We start from the raw sequence: 26,220 nt of genomic DNA, 5'->3' as shown, positions 1-26,220 counted from the left end.
ATTCACTTAGCAACTGGTTGAATTGCTTATTCTGCCCTTCCCTCCACAGATCTTGTTTCGGGAATCTATGCAAGATTTCAGATTCCTGTTCATGAGCAGCATTGCCAGAGTTTGATTTGTCATTGTATGAACAGAGTTCCGATACACAAAAGGGAAGTTGCCCTTTTTGTGCTTCAAAGAATTGTCCTTGTCCATCACCTTAATGGGCACCTTGAGGGCTTGGATAAACCTTTCAGCTAACCCATTCATCGCTGGGTGGCCAGGAGCTGACTTGAAAGGCCTGATGCCATTTTTCTTCATGAACAGTCAGAGTTCTTCTGAATTGCATTGTTATCTGTTGTCACTCTTACCACAATTTGTTGTGCTAAGCCTTTTTTGGTGAAGATAGTCCTCAGGACAGAGACAGTCTTTGCTGAGGTGGTTGACTTCATTGGTATAACCTCCGGCCACATCGAGTGATCATCCACAGCAATCAGAAAGATGGAGTCCATGAATGACCCAGCGAAGTCAATATGCACTCTTTGTTGACTTGATGATGGCTACTTCCGTGGGGGTAACAGTGCCTGTGGGGGTACATTTTGAACTTTTTGGCATCCCAAACAGCTTTTGGCCAAGTCTTCAATCTGTCTGTCTATTTCTGGCCACCACACATAGTGGCTCTGTGTGAAGCTCTTCATCCTGACTGTATTCAGATTATCTAACACTCTGGTATGCAGTTGAGAGGGAACCGCAACACGAGATCCACACATCAGGGTTCTTTGACACACCAACATTTGGTGTCCTCTCACTGAGAACTCTGGAAACATAGGGTTACCATGACACGAGGAAATCTGCAGATGCTGGAAGTTCAAGCAACACACTGCAGCAGGCCTAGCAGCATCTCTAGGAAGATGTACAGTCGACGTTTCAGGCCGAGACCCTTCATCAGGACTAACTGAAAGAAAAGCTAGTAAGAGATTTGAAAGTGAGAGGGGGAAAATTCAACACCTTATTTTCCGTCTGGGTAGCCTCCAACCTGATGGCATGAACATTGACTTCTCTAACTTCCGTTAATGCCCCACCACCCCCTCGTACCCCATCCGTTATTTATTTATTTATTATTATATATATATATTCTTTCTCTCTCTCTCCCTTTTCTCCCTCTGTCCCTCTCACTATACTCCTTGCTCATCCTCTGGGCTTTCCCCCCCCCCTTTTCTTTCTCCCTAGGCCTCCTGTCCCATGATCCTCTCATATCCCTTTTGCCAATCAACTGTCCAGCTCTTGGCTCCATCCCTCCCCCTCCTGTCTTCTCCTATCATTTTGGATCTCCCCCTCCCCCTCCCACTTTCAAATCTCTTACTAGCTCTTCTTTCAGTTAGTCCTGATGAAGGGTCTCGGCCTGAAATGTCGACTGTACCTCTTCCTAGAGATGCTGCCTGGCCTGCTGCGTTCACCAGCAACTTTTATATAGGGTTGCCGTGAGCTGGCCATCCTTGCATGGTGATTTCATAGACATTTGACAATGTCGGGTCATTCCTTGTTTCCCCTTGTATTTCGGAATTTGTTACTGGCAATTGGTCCAGCAATGTGGTGTAGAACTCTTCTGCTGGGTCACAGTATAAAGGCATTTCTTCTTCAGTTGCCAACAGTGGAAGACATGACAAGCCATCAGCATTGATGTGTTGTTTGGTAACCTTGAATGCTATGTCATAAGAGTACACTCCTAGGAACATTGCCTAACGTTGTAACTGGGCGACAGACATCATTGGAATTCCCCTCCTGGGTTTGAAAATGGACAGAAGGGGACTGGTGATCGGCCACTAGCATAAACTTTTGTCCGTAGAGGTAGTGGTGGAACTTCTTTATTCTCCATACTAGACTACCATTCAGATGAGCATCCAGAGTTGACATTTCAGGCCTGGGTCCTTCTTTGGGATTGAGGAGGAACACAAGATACAGTTACGGATTGCTGCTTTGATCTGAAAAAGGGTCTCGGCCCGAAACGTCAACTATTTACTCTTTTCCATAGATGGTGCTCGACCTGCTGAGTTCCTTCAGCATTCTGTGTGTGTTGCCTTGAATTTACAGCATCTGCAGAATCTCCTGTGTGTGTAGTGATGTAGAGAGATTGGATTGGCTGGGTTTATTCTCACTGGAATGTAGGAGGTCAAAGGGTGATCTCAAGAGAGTCTTCAGATGCTGGAAATCCAGAGTAACACATGCAAAATTCTGGGGGAGCTCAAGAGGCCAGGCAGCTTCAGTGCAGAGGAATAAACAATCAACATTTTGGACTGAGTCACTTAATAGAAGAGATTCTGCAGATACTGGAAATCCAGAGTAACATACACAAAATGCTGGGGGAACTGAACAGGTCAGGTCTATGGAGATGAGTAAACGGTTGATGTTTTGGGCCAAGATCCTTCATCAGGACCAAGGAGTGACCTTATAGGTTTACAAAATGAGGGGCTTAGATAGGGCCGATCAAGTCCTTTTCTCAGGGTAAGAGAACCTAGAACTAGAGGACATGGGTTTAAGGAGAGAACTTTAAAGGAGATATGCGAGGTAAGTTTATCACATCGGGTGGTGGTTATCTGGTACATGCTGTAAGAGGAAACAGTATAAAAGGCATTCGGCTAGGTACTTGGATAGGAAGGATATAGTGGGACATGGATCTTTTACAATCCGATGGTATTACTGCTCGGCATGGAGAAGATGTGTAGAAAGGCCCTGTATGAATTTACGACTTGGAATATTGTTCTTCTCTTTCTCACTGAAACATTATAAGAATTTTATCAGACAAATACAAATAAAATTAACGTAGCATAGGAAAATGATTTTTATCAGGGTAATTAAATTTACTCTTTTTTTTTACTTGTATGCTGGAATTTCTTACCAAACTTCTTATTCCCCCTTGGTGATAATTGCTCTCCCTTCCCATACCCCAGTTATAAATCAAATTTTAAAACTCCAGGAAGTGATGATTTGTTTTGCAGACATTTGGACTAAGTTACCTGATTTTTGTCTCAATTTTAGGGACACAACATTTTTGCCAACCTTTCCTCCAAAGATTACAGTGATTTGATGCAGTTGCTGAAGCAGGCTATCCTGTCCACTGACCTCATGCTTTATTTTGAGTAAGTATTTCCATCACAACGAAATCGCAATGTAGATTTGGCATTTAAGTTGTTATTGTTTCAATTATAAATGTTCACATGAGTTGCATTTGTCAAGCTGGCTCAGTTCTTAGCACACATATCCCTGTCGGGACGTTCAAGACTTGTTCCAGGATTTTAACCCACAATTTACCTTGACACTTCAGTACAGTACAGTACAGGTTCTTTCCAACTTACAAACACTCCACTTAAGTAGAACCTGTACATACAAACAAGTGTTCTGGGAGTCTGGCAGTGTGGATTTGTTACCTGTTCTGGTGCTGCACACAGCTCCTGCTGCCTGTGAACTCAGTTCACAGCCTCATTTCTGAGTTGTGAATTGTTCGCAGGAACGGAACCCTGCCGACGGGAAAGGCCGACCACCCCCCCCCCCCCAACCTAGCACAGGCTCCAGCTCTCTCCCACACCGCCTCCAGCGTCTCCTCCCCTGGGCAGCTCCAACTGAGGACACCACGACTCGGAAGGCTGGCCCACGCAATAACCTAGGCCTTGGAGCTCCCCTGCCGTTGCTCTTCCCAATAAACCAGTGAACCGGACCCGCAGTATCCTACAAACACAAGAAAATCTGCTGGCCCTGGAAATCCAAAGTAACACACACACAGTGCTAGAGGAACTCAGCAGTCCAGGTAGCGTCTATGGAAAGTCAATGTTTTGGTGATGAAGGGTCTCATCCCGAACCGTCATCTGTTTACTCTTTCGCATAGATGCTGCCTGACCTGCTGAGCTCCTCCAGCATTTTGGCTGTGTTGCAGCATTCCACATGACCAATGTCCCACAAGGGCTTGAAAAATGACCAAGACACTCATTTGCACCGTTTGGTTGGATACAAAAGATCCCATGGAACTTGTCAATGAAAATCATTTCTCTCATTTGCTTTCTTTTTTTTTGTAATTTATTTTTTTATTGAATTTCATCATCAAACAAACATTTCCATAAGATGTATTTCAGATACTGTACATATATATCATATAATCATATTTGTCACAAATCTCCGCATAATATTTATCTGAGGTATACACTTATAGAAAGGAGAGGGAAGAAAGAACAATCGAAAGAAGAAAACTATGTACAGAGTAGGGAGTGATTTTTTTTTTACACCATATTCATTGACTTGTGAGAATACAATCAGGCCTATAAGGTGTAATGTAGTTAAACCATTTTTTCCGGTATAAATAAAATTGTTCCAACTTATGATTAACAGATGCTAACACGAGGAAATCTGCAGATGCTAGAATTTCAAGCAACACACATCAAAGTTGCTGGTGAACGCAGCAGGTCAGGCAGCATCTCTAGGAAGAGGTACAGTCGACGTTTCGGGCCGAGACCCTTCGTCAGTACTAACTGAAAGAAGAGCTAGTAAGAGATTTGAAAGTAGGAGGGGGAGGGGGTGATCCAAAATGATAGGAGAAGACAGGAGGGGGAGGGATGGAGCCAAGGGCTGGACAGGTGATTGGCAAAAGGGATATGAGAGGATCATGGGACAGGAGGCCTAGGGAGAAAGAAAAGGTGGGGAGGGGGAAACCCAGAGGATGGGCAAGGGGTATAGTCAGAGGGACAGAGGGAGAAAAAGGAGACAGAGAAAAAGAATGTGTGTATATAAATAAATATACGAGGGGGAGGTGGAGCATTAACGGAAGTTAGAGAAGTCAATGTTCATGCCATCAGGTTGGAGGCTACCTCTTCCTATAGATGCTGCCTGGCCTGCTGGATTAACAGATGCTGTTATCTTCTCCATTTTAATGTCCAATGTCCATTGTAATTTCCATCCATGCATTTAAAGTTGGGCTCTCCTGTGATAACCATCTCCTGGTGAAGGTCTTTTTACCAGCCACCAGCAGTACATTCATTAAATAGTTATCTCTTTTCAACCATTCTTGAGGTATATACCCAAAATATACGGTCTTACTCTCTAAGAGTATTTCACATTTAAAGATGTCTTGTAGGGCATTGTGTGTCCCACTCCAATAGTCTTTGATAACGGGGCATTCCCAGAAATTATAATAATGGTTTACATTTTGATTTCCACAATTTCTCCAGCAAACAGGGGGATTACTATCATAATGGGATTTCTGAGAGGGTGTAATAAATTATCTTATCAAATTTTTCCACCCAAACTCCCTCCATTTCTGTGAACTGGTACACTTCCATCGATACCTCTATATTATTGTCCAATCTCCCTCAGATATTATTATCCAGCTCTCATTTACTTTCATTTCTCCCCCATACCACTATATCTGCTCTTTCAGTTTATTTAATTATTAATTGCGTCTGCTGCTTCCTTGCAGAACAACAGTTATTGATTTTCTCTATCTATGTACTTGTCCTGGGCACAGCATGTAAGTGCAATTATGAAGACAGCATGCTGCGCGTCTGCTTCCTTAGAAAGTTTGGCAAAACATCGAAAACTTTGACCAACTTCTATAGGTGTGTGGTGGAGAATATATTAACTGGCTGCATCACAGCCTGGTATGGAAACACCAATGCCCTTCAATGGAAAATCCACTAAAGAGTTGTGGGTATGGCCCAGTCCATCATAGGTAAAGCCCTCCCCACCTTTGAGCACTCCTACATGGAGCGTTTTTGCAGGTAAGCAACATCAAGGACCCTCTCTGCTCAGGTCATGTTCCCTTCTCACTGCTACCATCAGGAAGATGGTACGGGAGCCTCAGGACTCACACCACCAGCTTCAGGAACAATTATTAGCCCTCAACTATCAGGCTCTTGAACCAAAGGGGATAACTTCACTCAACTTCACTGCACTGTTGCCACAATCTATTGGCTCATTATAAAAGATTATTCATCTCATGTTTTCAATATTTATTGCTTATTTATTTATTGATTGATTGTTATTTAGTATTTGCACAGTTAGTTGTCTTTTGTACACTGATTGTCTGCCATGTTGGGTGTGGTCTTCCACCGATTCTATTCTGGTTATTGTATTTACTGAGTATGCCTGCAAGAAAACAAATTTCAGGGTTATTTATACTGATGTATATGTACTTGGATAGTCAATTTACTTTGAACTCTGATGATCCTAGGATGCGCTGGGACACATCATCAATGATGTGACTTGGGGTCATTGAGTGTTTTTGGTTTTTCAACATCGGACACCCTCACCCAAGTGACTCAGCAAGGGTTGATCAGGACCCAGCTTTTGTCCTGGCAGCAACGGTCCACAGGTCTCACCTCTTGACCCATAGCCATCCAGGAGGCTCGCTCAACAGCCTCTATGACAGTCCTGATAGCTCCTTTCTTTGCAGCCCCTGTAATGCCAAGGAGAGAGTAGGTTCTGCAGAGTGAACACCCAGCAAAAACCTCCACAACTCACCTCTATAGGCTCGCATCATGCTGTCCACCCCTGTCTCTGGGACTGCTCTACCAGCACCTGGTATTTCGCCTCCTCAATCTGGGCTTCCCAAGGTACAGTCAGTTCTACCATGGCCACCTGCTTCGAGGTTTCTGACACAATGACCATGTCAGGGCTCAGGGATGATGATGCGATGAAGTCAGGGAGCTTCAATTGCTCACTAAGAGCAACTTTCAGTTGACAGTTGGATGCCGTGGCGAGCAAGCCTGCTGGTGTCCTGGGCTGAGGCTGTGGTTCGTCTCCAACTTTGACAAAGGCTAAGGGCTTTCTGGATTGGCAGAGGTGCTTACTGTTGTTGATAGCCAAGGAGGTATTTTCTGCCACTGCCTTCAGCACCTGGTCATGGTGTCCGTGGTAGTGGCCTTCCCCTAGGGATTTTGCGCAGCTGCTGAGGATGTGTTCCAGAGTCCCTCTGCCAAGGCAGAGAGGACATGATGATGCCTCACATTTGCCCAAGCAAAAAGATTAAATTTGTTCTAAAGCAGATTCAGATGGGATAAGATTCCTCCAGTGCAAATTTCTTGTTCCGTTCAGTTTTTGTATTCTCCTTTCCGTTAATCTACATGGTAGAAAAGCAGTGATGTAGTCTCTGAAACATTGTTTGATTACTTTAAGGTTGTAGCTATCATAGAATTTGTACACAGACCCCTGGAGAAATGCAAGTGTACATGGGTGATCTATACAGCAGGGTTTCCTTTTAGTGCTTCAGTTCACACATTTGAAAAGTAACCGTACACCGAGTTAAAGATATTGTGAAGATTAACAAGTTATTTAACCAAGTTTATTGCTGGACCATGCATGAATTTTATCAGAGGTACTGATTGTAATGGACTGGTTCAAATTGATGCATGTACTGGCCATTTGTATTTTTAGTATGTTAAAGTAAGCATTTTAAAAACTGTTTCATTTAATCATATAATTAGCAGATTGCTCATTTATCAACATTTATTGCTGACTGAAGCTATTTAGATGCCAGCAGTTATATGGCATACTTAGTTGTTGGTTTGTTGGAATGCACTCATTTCCCTGAGTGGATTATATTAATCGTGTCTGAAATTGCTATGCCACTTTGCTACTTAAGCACAGATACAACCAAGTACTATTTCCTTTTCATTTGAATGCAGGCTGCGCTCTAAGTTCTTCGAGTATGTCACGTCCGGGGAACATAACTGGTGCCTTGAGAAGCACAGGCAAATGCTGAGGTAACAGAGTATTCTGAAGCTGGTTTGTTTTTTCTCTGTGAAGAATGCATGATCGCAATAATAACGTTGATAACTAATTACACTTAATGAAACTAATTATCAATGAACTAGGCAACTCTCTGAAGGGAGACGGCAGATTCTTGTTTGTTTTACTATAGTCAGGCACAATATACACTCAGTGGCCACTTTATTAGGTACAGGAGTGGAACCCGGTCTGGTCTTCTGCTGCTGTAGCCCATTCACTTCCCGGTTTGACGTGTGGTGCATTCAGAGATGCTGTTCTGCACACCACTGTTGTAACGCGTCGTTATTTGAGTTACTGTCACCTTCCTGTCAGCTTGAACCAGTCTGACCATTCTCTCCCGGCCTCTCTCAATAACAAGGCATTTTTTCCCCACAGAACTGCTGCTCACTGAATCTTTTTCTGTTTCTCGTGCTATTCTCGGCACCACCACCTGCCGACCATTGTGGGCACGCTAGACTGGCACCGGAACGTGTGGTGACACTTGCCCTCTGCACATCCTTAAGTGCCTTGGTTGTTAACGCAAACAAGACATTTCACTGTATGTTGTGATGTACATGTGATAAATACATCTGAATCTGAATCATCTCAAGGGCAATTGGAAGTGAGGATCGGTGAAAAATCATCGAAGATGCATTTGAATTTAGTTGGACCCGTGGGAATAGAAACAGAGACAATGTTTATCAGAATCAGGTTTAACAGCCCATTCAGTTCAAGATTTGACGGGTTGTATGTTCAGAGATGCTTTTCTGCACATGACTGTTGTAATGTGTGATTATTTGAGTTACTGTCACCTTTCTGACAGCTTGAACCACTCTGGCCATTCTCCTCTGACCTCTCTCATTAACAAGGCATTTTCACCCACGGAACTGATTTCTTTTCACACCATTCTCTGTAAATGTTAGAGACCGTTGTGTGTGAAAATCCCAGGAGATCAGCAGTTTCTGAGATACTCAAACCACCCCATGTGGTACCAACTATCATTCCATGGTCAAAGTCACTGAGATCACATTTCTTCCCCATCCTGATGTTTGGTCTGAACAACAACTGAACCTCTCGACCCATGTCTGCATGCATTTCTGCACTGAGTTGCTGCCACATGATTGGTTGATTAGACATCTGCGTTAATGAGCAGCTGTACAGGAGTACCTAAAAAAATGGCTGCTGAGTATAAATGCAACTTTTAAATAACATGTTTTCATCTGTAGAAAGTGTTGAATGGCAAACGATATGTGCAAGTTCAGTGGCCCACTCACCAGGATAGGTGTGTTAGTAGCCTCCTCTCCGTTTCAACTTCTGTCAGTTACTCAAGTCCTGGGTGGAGACTCAGGAATACAGCTGCACTCAGATGTAGAAAGATTCTTCATTGCTGTTTCCGTAATAATTTTGTTCTACCTGTCAAGGTTGTTAGCCCTGGATCTGGAGAACCCGTGGACCCCACTAAGTCTGGCCTCTACCCTTTGACCTGTTTGGCATGGGTGACCCTATGAACAGCTGTAGCATAAAGCCCTGACTCCAGCCAACACAGCTCTCTGGGTCACTGAGGCACACAGGCCTCCAAACCACAACAAGGTTGTGGTCCTTTTGGGGGTTTCTAATGGTTCCCATAACATTAAAAGCGGACTGACGCTGGGATATTGTTTCTAGAGCATTGCTGTTTTATTTTGATTTTCACAAGTATCTGATATCATTGTGTGATACTGGGGAGTGAATTTTGATTGGCTATTTGATTAGTGGAAGGAAGCGGGAAATGAAATGATCGTAGAAGAGTCCAGTCTCGTTCTCCCTGGACACTCAAGCACAATAGTTTTTGGTATTATATGTGATTTGACATATCAACAAAAGATGAACACAAGGGAGTCTGTAGATGCTGAAAACTCAAAATAACACACTCAAAATCCTGCAGGAACTCGGGAGGAGGTCAGGCAGCAAATATGGAAATGAATACACATTCGACCTTTCAGGAATGGAAAGGAAAGTGGAAGAAGCCAGAATAAGAAGCTGGGGGAGGGGAAGGTGCACAAGTTAGAAGGTGATAGGTGAAGCCAGGAGAGGTGAGCATTGGTGGTTGGGTGGGGAGGGGGGATGAAGTGAGAAAGTAGGAGGTGACAGGTGGGAAAGTTAAAGGGCTGGCAAAGAAGGAATCTGACAGGAGAGGACAGTGGACCATGGCAGAAAAGGAAGAGGGGGGCACCAGGCGAAGGTGATAGGCAGGTCAGGAGAAGAGAAGGGTTAAGAAGGGAGCCAGAGTTGGGGATTGGAAGAAGAGGGAAGGGGGAGGGAGCAAAAAAGATCTTTTGGTTAAGGATAAAAACTAGATTATTTGTGTAAGCTGCTGTTCCATTGCTGGGACATGCCTGGCGAGAGAGGACCAGTAACTCTTGCTTCAACATGCACGGTTTGTAATTAAGTTGGAATGTGTCCAGAATATAAATGTTAGATTCAATCTGGTAATTCTCAGTATTGTCACTGAATGTGAAATACTAAATGTGACCCAGTTACTTTGAGTTTGAAGAGCTGTAGTGTCACAGAGCTCTACACTCTGAAACAGGCCCTTTGGCTGAACTGTCATTCTGCCAGGATTGGCTGCTTACCTATAGTCAACAAATTCGATATTATGTTGTGAATAATGCAATATCCCTAGGCAGAAAATGAGGTGCTGCTTCTCAATCTTGAAGCAATGTTGAATGCCAGATTATGACAGAGGATGTCAGGGGAAGATTGGAAAGAGGATAGGAAATTAAAATGTCAGCTGACAGGAAGCTCAGAATCACCCTTGTGGACAGAAGTAATTAGCGGTCACTCAATCTACATTTGGTTTCTCCAATAGAAAACATAGAACAGTACGGCACGTTTGATTCCAGAGGAAATGCATAGACATAGACATAGAACAGTACAGCACGTTTGATTCCAGAGGAAATACATAGACGTAGACCAGTACAGCACAGGAACAATGTTATGCCAAATCAGCTAAAAAGCAAATCAAAAGCACCCAAACGCTAATCCCTCCTACTCATACAATGTCCATATCCCTCCATCTTCCTCACATCTGTGTGCCTATCCAAACGTCTCTCGTGTATTTGCCTCAACCACCATACCAGTCAGCCGATCCCAAGCATCCACCACTCTCTGAGTAAAAAAAATACTTGATTTGGGAGGTAAAGTCGTGCTTTGTTTGGACTTGACATTGGGCTACAATGTTATGCTGACCTTTTAAACTACTCTAGGATCAATCTAACCCTTCCCTCCTGCATAGCCCTCAATTTTCTATCATCCAGTTTTCTATTAAAAATTTCTTAAGTACCTCTAATATATCTACCTTTACCAAAGGCTGTTCCACGCTCTCACCTTTCTGTATGAAAAAATTTACTCTGATATGCTCCTATAGTTTCCTCCAATCACCTTACAATTACCTTCATATCAGCCTGTGATATCATGCATATTGCAGAAGTGAATATATTACACAATATTGAAGAAGGTCTAGTGATTGCTGCTTGGCCTGGAAGAGTTGTTGGGGTGTGTTGATGGTGGGAAAGGATGGAAAGTTAAGAGGGCACCTTATGCAGTCCCATGAGGAAGTTCTGTGAGGGGAGCAAAGCATTCGAGAAGTGGGAGTTCCACAGGGAATGGTCCACATAGAATTCGAGAAGAGAGAGAGGAGGAGATGGGGAGATGGAGCTGGTGGTGGAATCTCGTTGAAGGCAATGCAAATTATGGAGGGTAATCCAATCTTTGTGATCGGCTGGGGTGGAATGAGAGAACAAGAGGGACCCTGTCTGAGAGGAGGGGAGGGCAAGAGCGGATATTTAGGACACCAGAAAAAGGAATTGAGAATTGTTTCAACTCTGGTGGTGGAGAAGCCAAGGAAAAGAAAGAAAGAAAGGCACTTTGGAGGCATTGTTGTGGAAAATCTCACTAGAAGTATATTTGATTAGGGTGTATTTATAAATATGTCTTTATACTTCCTAATCAAATATACTTCTCTTCCAGAATTCAATGTTACTTTTTACATTTGATTGTAAAAGAAATGTATATTTGATTCGGGGTGTAAAGTCATGCTTTGTTTGGACTTGATTCTGCAACTTTTGTTCCAGCTCTAACGATTAAGATGGAAAAACTGCTGAAGGAATGAAGTCCTCATTGGAGATGCCAGGGATTCTGCAGATGCTGGAAATCTTGAGCAACACACACAAAAATGCTGGAGGACCTCAGCAGGTTAGAAAGCATCTATGAAAGGACATGAGAAGTTGAAGTTTCAATCTGAGATCCTTCATCAGGATGGCAATGGAAGATGGCAGAACCCAGGTGGGGGGAGGGGGAGAAGCACAAGCTGGCAGGTAACAGGTGAGTCCAGGTGAGGAAAAACTCTGACTACTGTATTCATTTCCTTCCTTAGATGCTGAATTCCTCCAGCATTTTGTGTGTGTTGCTCAAGTTCTTTCAAGAAGCAATGTGGGAGAAGGTGTACTTGTGATAAATGGTGATCTGGGGGTGTGTAATGGGTGCAGGTCTCTGATGCAGCAACCAAACTGGAGATAGGGATATAGGAAAGAGAAAGGAAGATTCACATCCATCTCTTCACGCCAGCTCAAGATGATTTATTTCATAATATCACACGTTAATACCTCTAAATAGCCTATTTCAATTTTAATTTTTGCTTGTACATATCTGCTGTATGTTGTAATTACTGAATGGATTATAACAATCTATTTCAAAGTACATTTCAATATGGAGTCAATAAAATTATATTAATAACCAAAATATAATTTAAAAATTGAAAAGCTGGAAGTATTCTGCAGATCAAGTGATGTCTATGTTAACATCTTAAGTTGCTGACTTGACTTCAGAATTGATTAAACTTATTGACCTGAAGCATCAATCTCTTCCTCCCTCTACAGGTACCAGCTCATGTGATGAGTATATCTAGCACTTTAATGCTTTTACTTCAGACCTCTCCTGTTCACAGTATTTTGCCTCCAGATAATTGCAATACTGTATCAGTAAAGAAGGAAAAATTCATTGTCCATCAGAAAGAAACAAGCAGATTATATTTGATGTCCTGATGTGGTGATCAGGCTCAAATTGTCCTAGCAGTTCTGATAGATGAATTCAATTTCATTTATCATTACCATTTTATTTTTGGCATCAGGTCTATGCTGATGACAGCCTGTGATTTAGGAGCAGTTACCAAGCCTTGGGAGATCTCTAAGCAGGTGAGTACAGGAAGCCCTTTCCCATCGTGATAAAGAATAATAAATGTTTTAAAATTGCAATGTTGTTATGTTTCAAGTCTCACAAACCACCCCCCCCCCCACCCACACACACACACACGTATATATGCACACACAGGAAAGTCTGCACTTGCTGGAGATCCAAAGAAACACACACAAATGCTTCAGGCTGAAACATTGACTGTTTATTAATTTCCATAGATGCTGTGTGATTTTATATATATATATATATATATTTGTACGTGTGTGTGTGTGTGTGTGTGTGTGTGTGTGTGTGTGTGTATTTAGTAATTCACATATTTCTCAAATCTATATACAAAATTTTATTTTTTTTACCCTTCATAACAAGACAGCTACAGAGTCTATAATCTGTTAAAAGTAAAATTTATACTGCAAAAATAAGTGTATCTGATTAGGGGTGGAAAGTCATGTTTAGCTTGGACATGATTCTACATCTTTCGTTCCAGTACCAAACCAGTAACAGCTTTCATTTTGCTTCCAAAGCAAACCTTGCATGGATTTTTTTTTCTAATGTCACAGATAAAGTTCTCCCCTCAGAACAATCCTCCCTTTAAAAGTGGTGTTTATACTCCGGCCACTTTAAAAGTTGGCTCCTGTATCTAATAAAGTAGCTACTCAATGTGCAGATATTTCTGGTCTTCTGCTGCTGTAGCCCATCCATTTCAAGGTTTGACATGATGTGCATTCAGAGATGCTGTTCTGAACATAACTGTTGTAATGTGTGGTTATTTGAGTTACTGTCACTTTTCTGTCTGCTTGAATCAGTCTGGGCATTCTCTGATCTCTATGAATAGCAAGGCATTTTTCACCCACAGAACTGCTTCTTACTAGATTTTTTTTTGTTTCTTGCACCACTGTCTGTAAACTCAAGAGATTGTTGTTAATAAAAATCCCAGGAGATCAGACATTTCTGAGATACTCAAACCACCCTATCTGGCACCAACAATTATTCTACGATCAAAATCATTTATTTCACATATTGTCCCTCATTTTAATGATTGGACTGAACAACAACTGAACCTCTTGACCATGTCTGCATGCTTTTATGCATTGAGTTCTGCCACATGATTGGCTGATTAGACATGCACAACAATGAGATGTACCTAATAAAGTGGCCACTGAATGTATTTGTACTGTTAACAGGTGCTCATGAATCTAATGCCTGATCCTCAGAAAAATCCAATAAAATATAATTTCTATAAAGTGTTTTTTGTCCTCAAAGGACAAATCTGCAGGAGCAGTATATTTGGTTATTGCTGAAAGTTAAAGGGTTAAAGGTTCATTTATTATCAAAGTATACATTCTGAAATTCTCCTTCTCCAGATAGCCACAAAACCAAGAAAGAAGTGAGTGGCAGCACGTTCAATTTACAGTACATGTCTGTCATGTTATTAAACTGTTTCCAAACACCAGGATAATAACCAGAAATATCTGAACTTTAAAGTTTTATCTCCTCTTTCCAGCTAAATATAAAAGCAACAAATGAAAAATATAATTTTGGTATTAAATTGTTCATTGAAAAGCTATGTAATTAAAGTGCAAGATGTTCATTCATCTACAAAAAAATTATGTTTACTGATACAGTTGTATCGTTATTAATTAAATGAGGCATTTTCTCTTGCCCTGGCTGTCGTATGCCAGCCATAAGTCTCAGTTTTTATCAAGAGTCATCTCTGTTACATTTTGTGATATTTCAAGATTCACACAGTGCCCTTGGCATGAACAATAAGTACCTATTCAATATTGTGATGTGGAGATCAAGTATGGAAAATGCCCTAAGTTAATTACTGCACCCTAAATTAGATAAAGGAAAGTAATTGCTCTTTGAATTATTGCACCTAATCTCATTCAGAATGGCAGAAAAATGATTGATCCGTTTTGTGAGTTATGAAGCAATCTGTCTAACTGTATGTGAACCTATTTACAAATGTGCCATTGCCTTGTCCTATTTACATTACTAATAATTTCTGTGCCATAAATGTGCGGATTTTCTCATGTTTTTCTTAATTATAGGCAAATTAGCCTTGTTGCTATGAAGGATGGTGGGCTATGCCTCAGACTTAATCATGTGGATGCTACATTCACGTAGCTTAGCGACAGTTTTAACACGAGGTTTAACGCAATTTGCATCATGTTTTGCGGTTGTCTTTTTTAAATGTTTGATAAAGAATAAAATGTTTAAATACATAATCGCAATAAAGCACATTACCTTTCCAGACTTCCAAGCAGTAGATATACCCTCTATTCTTTTCAGTTTTAATATCACTGCCATATGTTGTGAAATTCATTAAATTATATATATAGTGCAAAAAAATCATTAGTGGGGTAGTAACACACACAAATGCTAGAAAAACTCAGCAGATCAGGCTGCATCTATGGAAAAGAGTAAACATTCTCTGTTTAGGGCCAAGGCCGAGCCCCTTCGTTCTGATGAAGGGTCTTGGCCCGAAATGCTGACTGTTTACGCTTATCCATAGACACTGTCAGACCTGCTGATCTTCTCCAGCATTTTGTGTGCGTTGCTTTGGACTTCCAGCATCTGCAGATTTTCTCGTGTTCGTGAGGTGTTGTTCATGGGTTCAATGTCCATTGAGAAATCTGATGGAAGAAGCTATTCCTGAATCGTTGAGTGTGTGCCTTTAGGCTCCTGTACCTCCTCCTTTTCTAAGTTACCTAAAAATAACTGTGCTCTTTGTTCTCTTTCTCACATTTAGTTTTAGTTTATCTCTAAACACCTGCATAAATATCTAATACAAAGGTGGAAACATTTGTAGCTCGTCAAAGAAAAGGTAAAGATCAGAAAACAATTGATGTTTGGGATCTGTAACAGCTTTGGAACAACAATGGCTAGTAGTAAAATCTGAAAATAATAGATAGACAAGACAATTTATTACTGATAGTTCCCTTATTCAGAAAAGGGAAGCATCCAGGCCACGCTCTCTTTTTGCTACTACCATTGGACAGGAGCTACGGAGGAATTAGGCCCTACACTATCAGGTTCAGGAACAGTTATTACCCTAGAACCTATGGAAGCCTTTCAAGGACTCTATAACTCATGTTCTCAGTATTTTTTTTGTCTTATTTTTTGTTACTACTTTCACAGTTTGTCCTTGTTGCCCATTGTGGTCAGTCTTGGTTATTCATAGTTTTCATAAACTCTCTTTATTTTCCTGTGAATGTCTGCAAGAAAATGAATCTCAAGGTATTATAAGGTGAGAAATACACACTTTAATAATAAGTTTACTTTGAACTTTGTAATATTACATGAAGCTGTAAAGTCATATATGACATTGATAATTAACTGCTCTAATTAAAATGTGTTCGGTCAGTCTGAAATCACTGTAGGTAAGTTTATAGAACACATACATTTCTGTTTTGTAGGTGGCAGAGTTGGTAACGAGTGAGTTCTTCGAGCAAGGGGACAGGGAGAGAACTGAACTGAAGCTGACACCAGCTGTGAGTACTGACTTAAAAACTAGAATTTTAAATTAACTCTTTTATCAGTTTTTTATTCTGTATTTACGTACGAAAAAAGCCACTCCTTTCTGAGCTCTGCCTTTGGGAAATTATCAGGCAGAGAGAGAACGTCCTTCAAGGATCTGCGCAAAACTTACTTGAAGAAACATATCACTGGGATGGCGCGGTAACACTATCAGAGAGACAACGGCCTGGGTTTTATTCCTTCCGCTGCCTGTAAGGTGTTTGGACATACTCCCCGTGATAGCGTGGGTTTCCTCCCGATGCTCCCTTATTTCAAAGACGTATGGGTTAGTAGGTGAATTGGTATCAGAGATGTAATTGGGCAGCTTGGGCACGTTGGGCCAGAAGGGCCTTTCACTGTGTTGTATCACTAAATATTAAAAAATATATATCCGCGCTGACTGCAGGGAGCCTTTCGATCACATCTGCTCAAAATGGAGAAGGAACATCTCAGGACCTTAGCAACCAGAGCTTTTTGTGCAGGTATCTCACAAACTACAGTACTGTGCAAAAGTCTTAGGTATATTTATAGAGCTAGGGTGTCTAAGACTTTTGCACGGTACTGTATTTGTCAACGTGGAGAGTAGAGCAATTTGTAAATCTGGTGGGAGCAAGGGATGCTGGGAACGGTGAGGGTGGAGTGCGTGGGACAGCTGGCAGAGAAGTAATGTCGGGGAGGTGGTGTGGGTGCAGACACACCCAGCCCTGAGACACCAGGCAGGGTCATTTGATTCCAATCAATTGGTTTATTGATCATTACGGAATGTCTCTCTGCTTCTTCCTGCTCCCTCCCCTCTCCCTTCCCCTTTTCCCAAATATGATTCCCCTCTCCCTGCCCCCTTCCCACTCTCAGTCCACAATAGAGACCCAGATCAGAATCAGGTTTATCATCACTCACATATGTCATGAAATTTTTTTTTGCAGCCGCAGTACAGTGCAATACATAATATTACTACATTACTGTGCAAAAGCCTTAGGCTCCCTCTCTCTATATATATAATAATAAAGGAGGTATGATATATATATACCTCCTTTATTATAATACCATAAGACCATAAGATTTAGGAGCAGAATTAGGCCATTTGGCCCATTGAGTCTGCTCCACCATTTCATCATGGCTGATCATCTTTCCCCCTCAGCCCCAATCTTCTCATATCCCTTCATGACCTGACCAATCAAGAAGCAATCAACCTCTGCCTTAAATATACCCTATGACTTGTTAATGTTACTTCTCCAGATTTGCACAATTTATTTATTCTAGAAAATTAATTGTATAGACATTTCTCTAATAATTATCTCGTGTACACTTCATTCAACTTTTGAACGGTGAATTTAAGATTTTCCCATCAGGAAAGAAAAGATGATAACTCTAAATGTCAACCAAACACTAATTTTGACCAGTTAGATAACTCATTAGTCACAATTTTTAATACTCAATATCCTACTGTTCAACTACTAAACCATTTCAAGATCGCCAAGCTTTATGCTGGCCAGATCTTAATTAAGAAGGAACACATTTTTCAAAACATCTGGGCAACCAAAAATGCTTCACAACAAGTGAAGTACTTCTTGAAGTGCGGTCATTGATGCAATGTGTGCAGTGAATTTACACAGTCAAGAAGGATGTGGCCCCAACAGCAAAATAAAAACACTCTCAATAGATCACAACCTACATTCGTGGAGTGTCGTTGAACACAACGATCGGACTCAGAGGAGTCTAGGACCAGAGGACACAGCCTCAGAATAGAGGGATGTCCTTTCAGAATAGAGATAAGGAGGTAATTCTTTAGCCAGAGAGTGGTGAATCTGCGGAATTCATTGGCACATGTGGCTGTGGGGGCCAAGTCATTGGGTATATTAAAAGCAGAGGTAGGTTTCTGAATTTTTCTGATAGGTTTCTGATTAGTCAGAACATGGGGAGAAGGCAGGAGATAGGGGCTGAGGGAAGTGGATCAGTCGTGATGAAATGGGAGCAGAACAGACTCGATGGACCGAATGGCCTAATTCTGCTTCTATATTTTATGGTTTACAGAGATCTGTTAGACTAATGGTTTAGCACCAATTCATTGATTACAAAAGCTCATGTCCTTCAGTTTGCCTTTAATGTGGCAATCTTGGTACATGTAGCTTTATTGATTGAAGATAGATTTTCCAAATGAAAGGTTCGTTGCTGATATTGCCTGATACCTGTTTTGAATTATGATGATATCAGGCAAACAATACGTAACTCTAATAGTACATTCACCTGTGTTGAATAATCTGTGCAATAGCTGAAGCCAACCTGAATTGCTAAAGTCATTCCAGTCTGTATGACAAGGTGTCCGGTTACAGAGTGTCTCATTATCAATTTTCTGCCATCCCTGCTGTAGTTATTCCAAAGTGGAAAACCTGACTCACCGCTGAGAATCTCAAAACTCCTTTGTATTTTGTTTCAGTCAATGGGAAGGAGAGTAATGGTTGGATCCCACTAAATGGTTTGAAATCTCGTTCTCAGCTTGACAGATGTGGATTTGAGCTTAGTTAAAAATAAATCTAACAATCCCTTATTTGATTCCTGATGCCAGCATAAACCTCGGTCAAAGCCAAGATTGATTGGCAGCTCCAGTTTGCCTGGTTGAGTTGAGATTTTTTTCCGCTATTGTTAGTTAGTTAATCAAATGTTTGGAGCAATTGTGTTTAAACCAGCCAAGATCCCAGCATATGAAAATCTTTACTCACAGTGTTAATGGAACGTTTAACTTTCTAATCTTTTCCGCTAGTCTTTATGACACAGAGAAAATTTTCAAAGATGTTGCCAGAACTGGAGGACCTGAGTTGTAAGGAAAGATTGAATAGGTTAGGACTTTATTACTTAGAACGTAGAAGATTGAAGGGAAATTTGATAGAGGTATACAAAATAATGCAAGGTATAGATAGAATAAATGAAAGCTGGCTTTTTGGACTGAGGTTGAGTGGGACTACAACATGGGGTCATTGGTTAAGTGTGAAAGGTGAGAAGTTTAAGGGAAACTTCTTCACAGAGGGTTATGAGAGTGTGGAACAAGCTGCCAGCACAAGTGGTGCATGCCAGCTCCATTTCCATATTTAAAAGAAGTTTGGATAGGTACATGGATAGTAGGGGTATGGAAGGTTATGTGCAGGTCGATGGGAGTAGGCAGTGGAAATGGTTTGGCATATACAAGATGGGCCGAAGGGCCTGTTTCTGTGCTGTACTTTTCTATGACTCTATGACACTTGAGGATTATTTATCTGATATCTTAGTTCTGTATCTATGTTCTATGCTGAAGACTTTCAGGAACGAAGGTAATAGTATAAAGCACAATCAGATGTGGTGTCGATCATTATATTTTACCAGTCATATTTCTGCTATGTATATTAACTCACAACAATTCCATTTTGTGCCAAATTACTAAAAGGTTAAGTATTACCATTGGTGTTTGTTCAAAAATCAAACAGGGAGGGAGCCTTGAATTAACATTGGCACATGATTTTCTTTGTCAATTTTTACACTATTCTTGAATATTTTTGCTCAGCTGATGAGTACTACTGACATTGACATTTCCAAGGAGAACAGCTGGAAAATATTACTGGGCTGAAGGAATTTCAGTGAGGAGTAGTTATTAACCTAGGGTATTTCAGTGGAAGTGTCATGGCAACTGTGTATATGTTTTCAGCCTGCGCACTCTGTAGTAAATCCCAAAGTCAGCTTCTTTTTGTTCTCCCGCACATCTAAACTGGAAATGTACAGCCTTGAAATCGGATTGGTCAGAAACCACTTATTTAGGCACTAACAGGACAAATCTGTTCACCTGGAGTGCTTTGATTGATGGAGCATTTCTATGTGACGTTTCCCCTATCAGGAGATCGGACTGAGTGATTCAACACATGATCCACTGTAATCCATCATACATCAAACATGCATGTAATGACGTCATCGGCTGAACATCTCAGTGCACAGAGCACAGGCAGTGTTTAATTATTTAGAGATACAACTCGGTAACAGGCCCTTCTGGCCCAACGAGCCCACACGCCCAATTACACTCATGTGACCCATTAGCCTACTGCCCCTACGTCTTTGGAACATGGGAGGAAATCGGAGCACCCGGAGGAAACCCATGCACTTACGGGAGAAACGTGCAAACTCCTTACAGACAGCAGCAGGAAATGAACCCGGGTTTCTGGTGCTGTAACAGCGTTACGCCGTTGTGAAATGAATCTGGGTTTAAAAGCATTGTAATAGCATAAACATTAATCACTACACTACTATGAAATGAACCCAGATTGCTGGTGCTGTAATAGCTTTACACTGACCACTATGCTACTGTGAAGTAAACGCGAGTTTCTGGTGCTGTAATAGCGTTGCGCTAGTTTCTACACTATGTGCCGCCTCTGTTAGTTTTTGCAGTATTTACCGAGACAGGCTGCTGACATCGAGGAACCAGACCAGGCATGGTAGCGTCGCGGTCAGCGCCTGGCTTTACAGCACCAGCGATCACCGATCGGGGTTCAATTCTCACAGCCGCCTGCGAGGAGTTTGTATGTTCTTCCTGTGATCACACACGTTTCCTCCAGCTGCCTTCCACAGTCCAAAGACACATTTTGAGTTCGTGAGTGTGGGCGTGCTATGTTGGTAGCAGGACGCGTGACGACACTTGCAGGCTGCCCAGCACAAATCCGGGTTGATTTGATACAATGCAGATGAGACATTTCACTGTATGTTTCAATGCACATGTAACAAATGAAGCTAATCTTTCTGTATCTATCTATCTATCTATCAAGCCTCAGAACTAGCTGCAGGTGCTCTTTCAACACCGACCCACTGTGTTAAATCTGCAAGGGAATGTTCACTCATTGTGAACCTCATTCAATGGGCTGATCAGTAGTATCAGATTCCATTACTGGGGATGTGGTAATGGACATAATTGACCATATGGTTGATCAGGGATATCAGGACAACAGGCAAAGACCTGTCCAAGAAGAATAAGGAATTCTTCCATCATTCTGCCAATATTAATTCCTCAACCAGAATAGACTGCTTACTGTTTATTTTCTTTTTTTTAAACTGGCTTGGAGTGACAATTATAAATCAAGTTTTGGGTAGTTCAGTGGGAAAACGCTCATGAACAGAGAGGAGGAATCTTACGAGTGACCTTTTTAACACACACACAATGCTGAAGGAACTCAACAGGTCAGGCAGTATCTATTGAAAGGAATAAAGAGTCAACATTTTGGGCTGAGACTTTTCACCAGGACCTGATGAAGAGACTCGGCCCAAAACATCAACTCCTTACTCTTCTCTGTAGATGCTGCCTGACCTGCTGAGTTCCTCCAGCATTCTACGTGTGTTGCTCTGGATTTCCAGCATCTGCAGAACCTCTTGTGTTTATGACCTTGTTAAACTTGGTTCAGGGAGCCCATGTTGCTGTTGTCTTATTTTACACATTTCCTAATAGACCGTTTATGCACCTGTTGACCAGAACGCCCATCCCCTATTTGAATTTGATTCAGAGCCTTCCATGTTTCAAAGATTAATGATTATCTTTATTTGTCACGCGGACATCGAAGAATACGATGAAGTGCACTGTTTACCTCCATGACCAACACCATCGGAGATGTGCTGGGGGCGCCCTGTCAGTGTTGGCATGCCTCCAGTGCCAATATGACGTGCTAACTTACTACCGACATGTCTGGGTGAAAACTGGAACAAACCCAAGCAGTCATGGAGAGGAGATACAAACACCTTACGGACAACAGTAGGAATTGAACCATGGCCTTCCAATCGCTGGTGTAAAGCGTTACGCTACCACGCTGCCCTCAGATTTGATGTCTACTTCTGGTGGTAACTTCATTCCATACCTTCCTCCAAAATGCTGCTCTGCCATGCTGTATACATCCTTGAACACACGTACACAAGGTTTTATTTATTTATTTAGATACAATGCAGAATCATCCCTTTGGGCCATGCCAAGCAGCGATTTAATCCTAGCCTAATCGCGGGAAAATTTTCAATGCCTAATATTTTTTCGGACTGTGAGAAGGAACTGGAGCACCCGGAGGAAACCTACGGGGTCATTGGGAGAACGTACCAACTCCTTACAGGCAGTTGTGGGAACTGAACCCATGTCACTGTTACCGCAAAGCATTGTGTAACCACTATGCCACTGCTCAGTGGTTTCTAGGAGATCAAAAGGTGAACGTAGATGCAGAACATAGACCAAATATTCCTCAGGTTTGCTTTATTGCTCTACCACGTTTGCCTAATTAATAAGAATAATTGCACTTTAAAAACAACATGAGACATTATTGGACATTCAGGGGGCATGATTGCGGTGTATAAAAACAAGTGGGGGGTCATTCTTGTGAAACGCAGCAGTTTTTTCCTTCCTAATGTGGGTGCTGAATTGAAAGGCAATAGTAATCTGCAGTTTCTATTTTTTATACATTTAGAGAATGCCGGTATTATGCAAAGTAAGTGTTGTTGCAGTCAGTAGATGGAAGAAACAAAGCTGTTCTTATTATAAACACAAGAGGTTCTCCAGATGCTCGAAATCCATTATTGCCAGAAATTATTCTCATCAGAAATGAGAGATTATTGAAATGTTAATATACATGTAAATAAATATCTAGAAGTGACCCAAAACATGCACAGTCATATTTTAATGAATATACTTTTATTAAGACACCCCTGATGGAGTTTATGTATTTTTATTGAGGCATGATTTAAACTGGAATAGATACAAAATTTGGCCACTGGGCATACGTTTTAAAATGCAGCTTCTGTGCAATTTGATATAAAGCTCCCTGAATATCAAAAATCTCTGCAGAGCGGAGTCATTTGTCCATTCCCTGCCCTGTGAGGACTCCTAAATCAGGTATGGTAATGCTGGACTACCAATGCAATGTAATAAAATGGCAAATCAGGTCCATTCTCAGAAGGCCATTGATGGCACTTCAGCACAACTAATCTATTCCATGTAACTCGTGAGTTCTGGATCAGCTACTAGAATTTATGACTTAGGAACTGGTCTCAGGTTAGTGTTAAATCCTTAGCAGTTTCTTTTTGCTGCAAGCTCACTGAGGAGAAGGCGAAGGCAGCCAATTAAAATGAGTTCAAATGTGACCTTTACCAGCTGTCATGCTGATTATTGCTGGAGCTATTTGTTCGGACCTGCCTTTAAACTTGCTGCAGATCTTCGGAAGGGCATAACTTTGCGCAAGTCTTCAAATTCACACAAAGCAGGAAGGGTAATCAATGCCTCCACCCACTAACTCACCCCGCCTCAGCAGCGTAGCGGTTAGTGCGATGATACTGCAGCTTGGGTGTTGGAGTTCAGAGGTCACTTCCGGCGTCCTCTGGAAGAATGTTTGTACATTCTTCCCAGGTGCGCGTGTGTTTTCTCCAGGAACTGCCACAGTCCAAAGACGTACTGGTTAGTAGGTTAATTGGTCGTTGTTAATTGCCCCATGATTAGGCTAGGGTTAAGTCGGTGGATGGCATGGTTCGGTGAGCTAGAAGGGCCTATTATGTGCTGTATCCCTAAATAAATATAAGCATAAAATAAATTTCCTGTCAGAGTCACCTTCTGTACAGACACTCCTGTGCCAAGCATCACTTTATGGACATACAATCAATCTGTGTATATAATCTAGCCTTATGTATTTAGATTTATTGTGTTGTTGTACTGTTGTCTTCTTTATCATATTGTGGGTTTTTTTTTTGTGCTTCATCTGGTCCAAAGTAACAATTATCTCATTCTCCTTTACACTGGAAATGATATTAAGCAGCCTTAAACCTTAACCTTGAATTTCATTCTAAAATCAGCAAGTGAAGTATTTGCAAATATCTGGATTTTAATATTTGTCAATATCCGGATTTTCTAATGCTTTATTTGAGGAAATAAACCTAGATTTTAAATATTGTGGCCTGTAGCGATGGGTCTGCCTACAGTAATGTCACAGCTGACACCCAGTAGAATACATTGATGCGTAGGCGAATGTGCCCTGCTGAACGGCACTCATAATTTGATTATAAATTGCACACCAGGGATAGATGATTTATAGCTTGTCAACACCTTACTTGACTTGTTTTATAATTTCCCTTCATTAGGAGTCTTTCATTATTTTGTTTGCTTTTAACAAAATTAATGCATCTTCATGCTCAAAAATCATACATGCATGGAGTGAGCAATGAATTAATCTTTTGACCTTGGAAGTGAACATGCAAAATGTAGGTAAAAATGCATGAAGAATTCTTGAGTTATTACTGCTATTAGCAATCCGTGAATGTCAGGTCCTGCAGTAACTGTACTCTTAGACGTGTGCTGAAACACAATTCTGTCTTGGTGAATCTTCCACAGGCTATCTTTGACCGAGATAGGAAGGACGAGTTACCGGGTCTCCAGCTGGAGTGGATTGATGGGATTTGCAAGCCTTTGTTTGAGGTACTTTTGAAAGACTCAATACATTGTAATCTTTTTTTTAAACTTCTTTCATCTGACTTTCTCAAAATCATTTTGAAACTAGTTGGAGAGCTGTAGAATCCATCATTCAAAAGAAAAAATAAATCGAAATGTATTGATCACTATAAAAATGAACTGTGGAGTAATTTGAGCAGTGGATCAATTAAACACAGCAAATTTTCTTCTTTCATGGTCAATTGAAATGATTCTCAATCTGTGCCCCAAGTGATGCATTAATTGCATTTGGAGGTAGCAAGTGCAATAGAAATTGGCTGGTAGTGTAGTGGCATCTGCACCTAGGATTGCCAACTTTCTCACTCCCACATATGGGACGAAAGTAGCAGTCAAATACGGGACACTTGTGTTTACCCCGAGAAAGACTACCATGACCATGAAGCCTTGCGCGGGCACCTGTGTGTGCCTGTGTGACGTGCGCATACGTATACGTGCCGATTTTTTTTCCACAAATCGGTTTTGGCTTAATCTTCCCAAATACACTGTACATACATTATTTCTACTTTATATAAGCTGTGTATTTATTATGTCATTCCTGCTTTTACTATATGTTAGTGTTATTTTAGGTTTTAAGTGTTAGTGGTATGATTTGGTAGGTTATTTTTTGGGTCTGGGAACGCTCAAAAATTTTTCCCATATAAATTAATGATAATTGCTTCTGCGCTTTACGCCATTTCGGCACGAAATGTTTCATAGGAACGCTCTACCTAAGCGGGAGAAATACGGGACAAGGGCGGTCCCGTATGGGACAAACCAATTTAGCCCAATATACGGGATGTCCCGGCTAATACGGGACAGTTGGCAACCCTTTCTGCACCGGCCTTCAAGATGAATGGTTCCAGGTTAGAATTTGGCCAGCTTCTTGCACAGTTTTCATTCGTACTTGGTTAAGCGTCGAGCTAGCAACTTGGCCTCGTAAAAAAAACAGACAAGAATGCTAAAGAAATGGCAGGGTTGCCACCCAATGTGTCACAAGGCACGGAAAGGAATGACAGGTTCAACAGAGTTGCAAACTCTAGAGACCTGATGAAGGATCCTGGCCCAATAGCTCGACTGTTTATTCCTCTCCATAGGTGCTGCCTGACCTGTTGAGTTCCTCCACCATTTTGTGTGTGTTTCTCTGGAGCTGAAAACTCTGTGGCTTGTAACGATTTGGTTTGGTTACATCACGGCCATATGATATGGTTTAGCTGATCGATGTCCCTTTACAATTATTTTCACATTTGCCTTAGGAAGAATTGGGACCTTTGCAGTTCAGGGTTTTTGTG

General features: G+C 41.4%; 1 protein-coding gene across 2 annotated transcripts in view; it reads left to right on the top strand.

The window, feature by feature from the left end:
• Positions 1 to 26,220, top strand: part of LOC134357680 (dual 3',5'-cyclic-AMP and -GMP phosphodiesterase 11A-like) — a 251,408-nt gene that overhangs the window by 197,913 nt on the left and 27,275 nt on the right. For both annotated transcript variants that reach the window (XM_063069299.1, XM_063069298.1), the window contains 5 exons: positions 3,016 to 3,116; positions 7,647 to 7,724; positions 12,896 to 12,959; positions 16,380 to 16,454; positions 24,836 to 24,919. In XM_063069299.1, coding sequence (XP_062925369.1) covers positions 3,016 to 3,116; positions 7,647 to 7,724; positions 12,896 to 12,959; positions 16,380 to 16,454; positions 24,836 to 24,919 — 402 coding nt within the window. The remainder of the gene's footprint in view (positions 1 to 3,015; positions 3,117 to 7,646; positions 7,725 to 12,895; positions 12,960 to 16,379; positions 16,455 to 24,835; positions 24,920 to 26,220) is intronic.

The sequence above is a fragment of the Mobula hypostoma genome, chromosome 17, assembly GCF_963921235.1.
Source record: "Mobula hypostoma chromosome 17, sMobHyp1.1, whole genome shotgun sequence".
NCBI lineage: Eukaryota > Metazoa > Chordata > Chondrichthyes > Myliobatiformes > Myliobatidae > Mobula > Mobula hypostoma.
The sequence above is the reverse complement of the archived record's forward strand: the minus strand, read 5'-3'. Positions and strand labels throughout refer to the sequence as shown.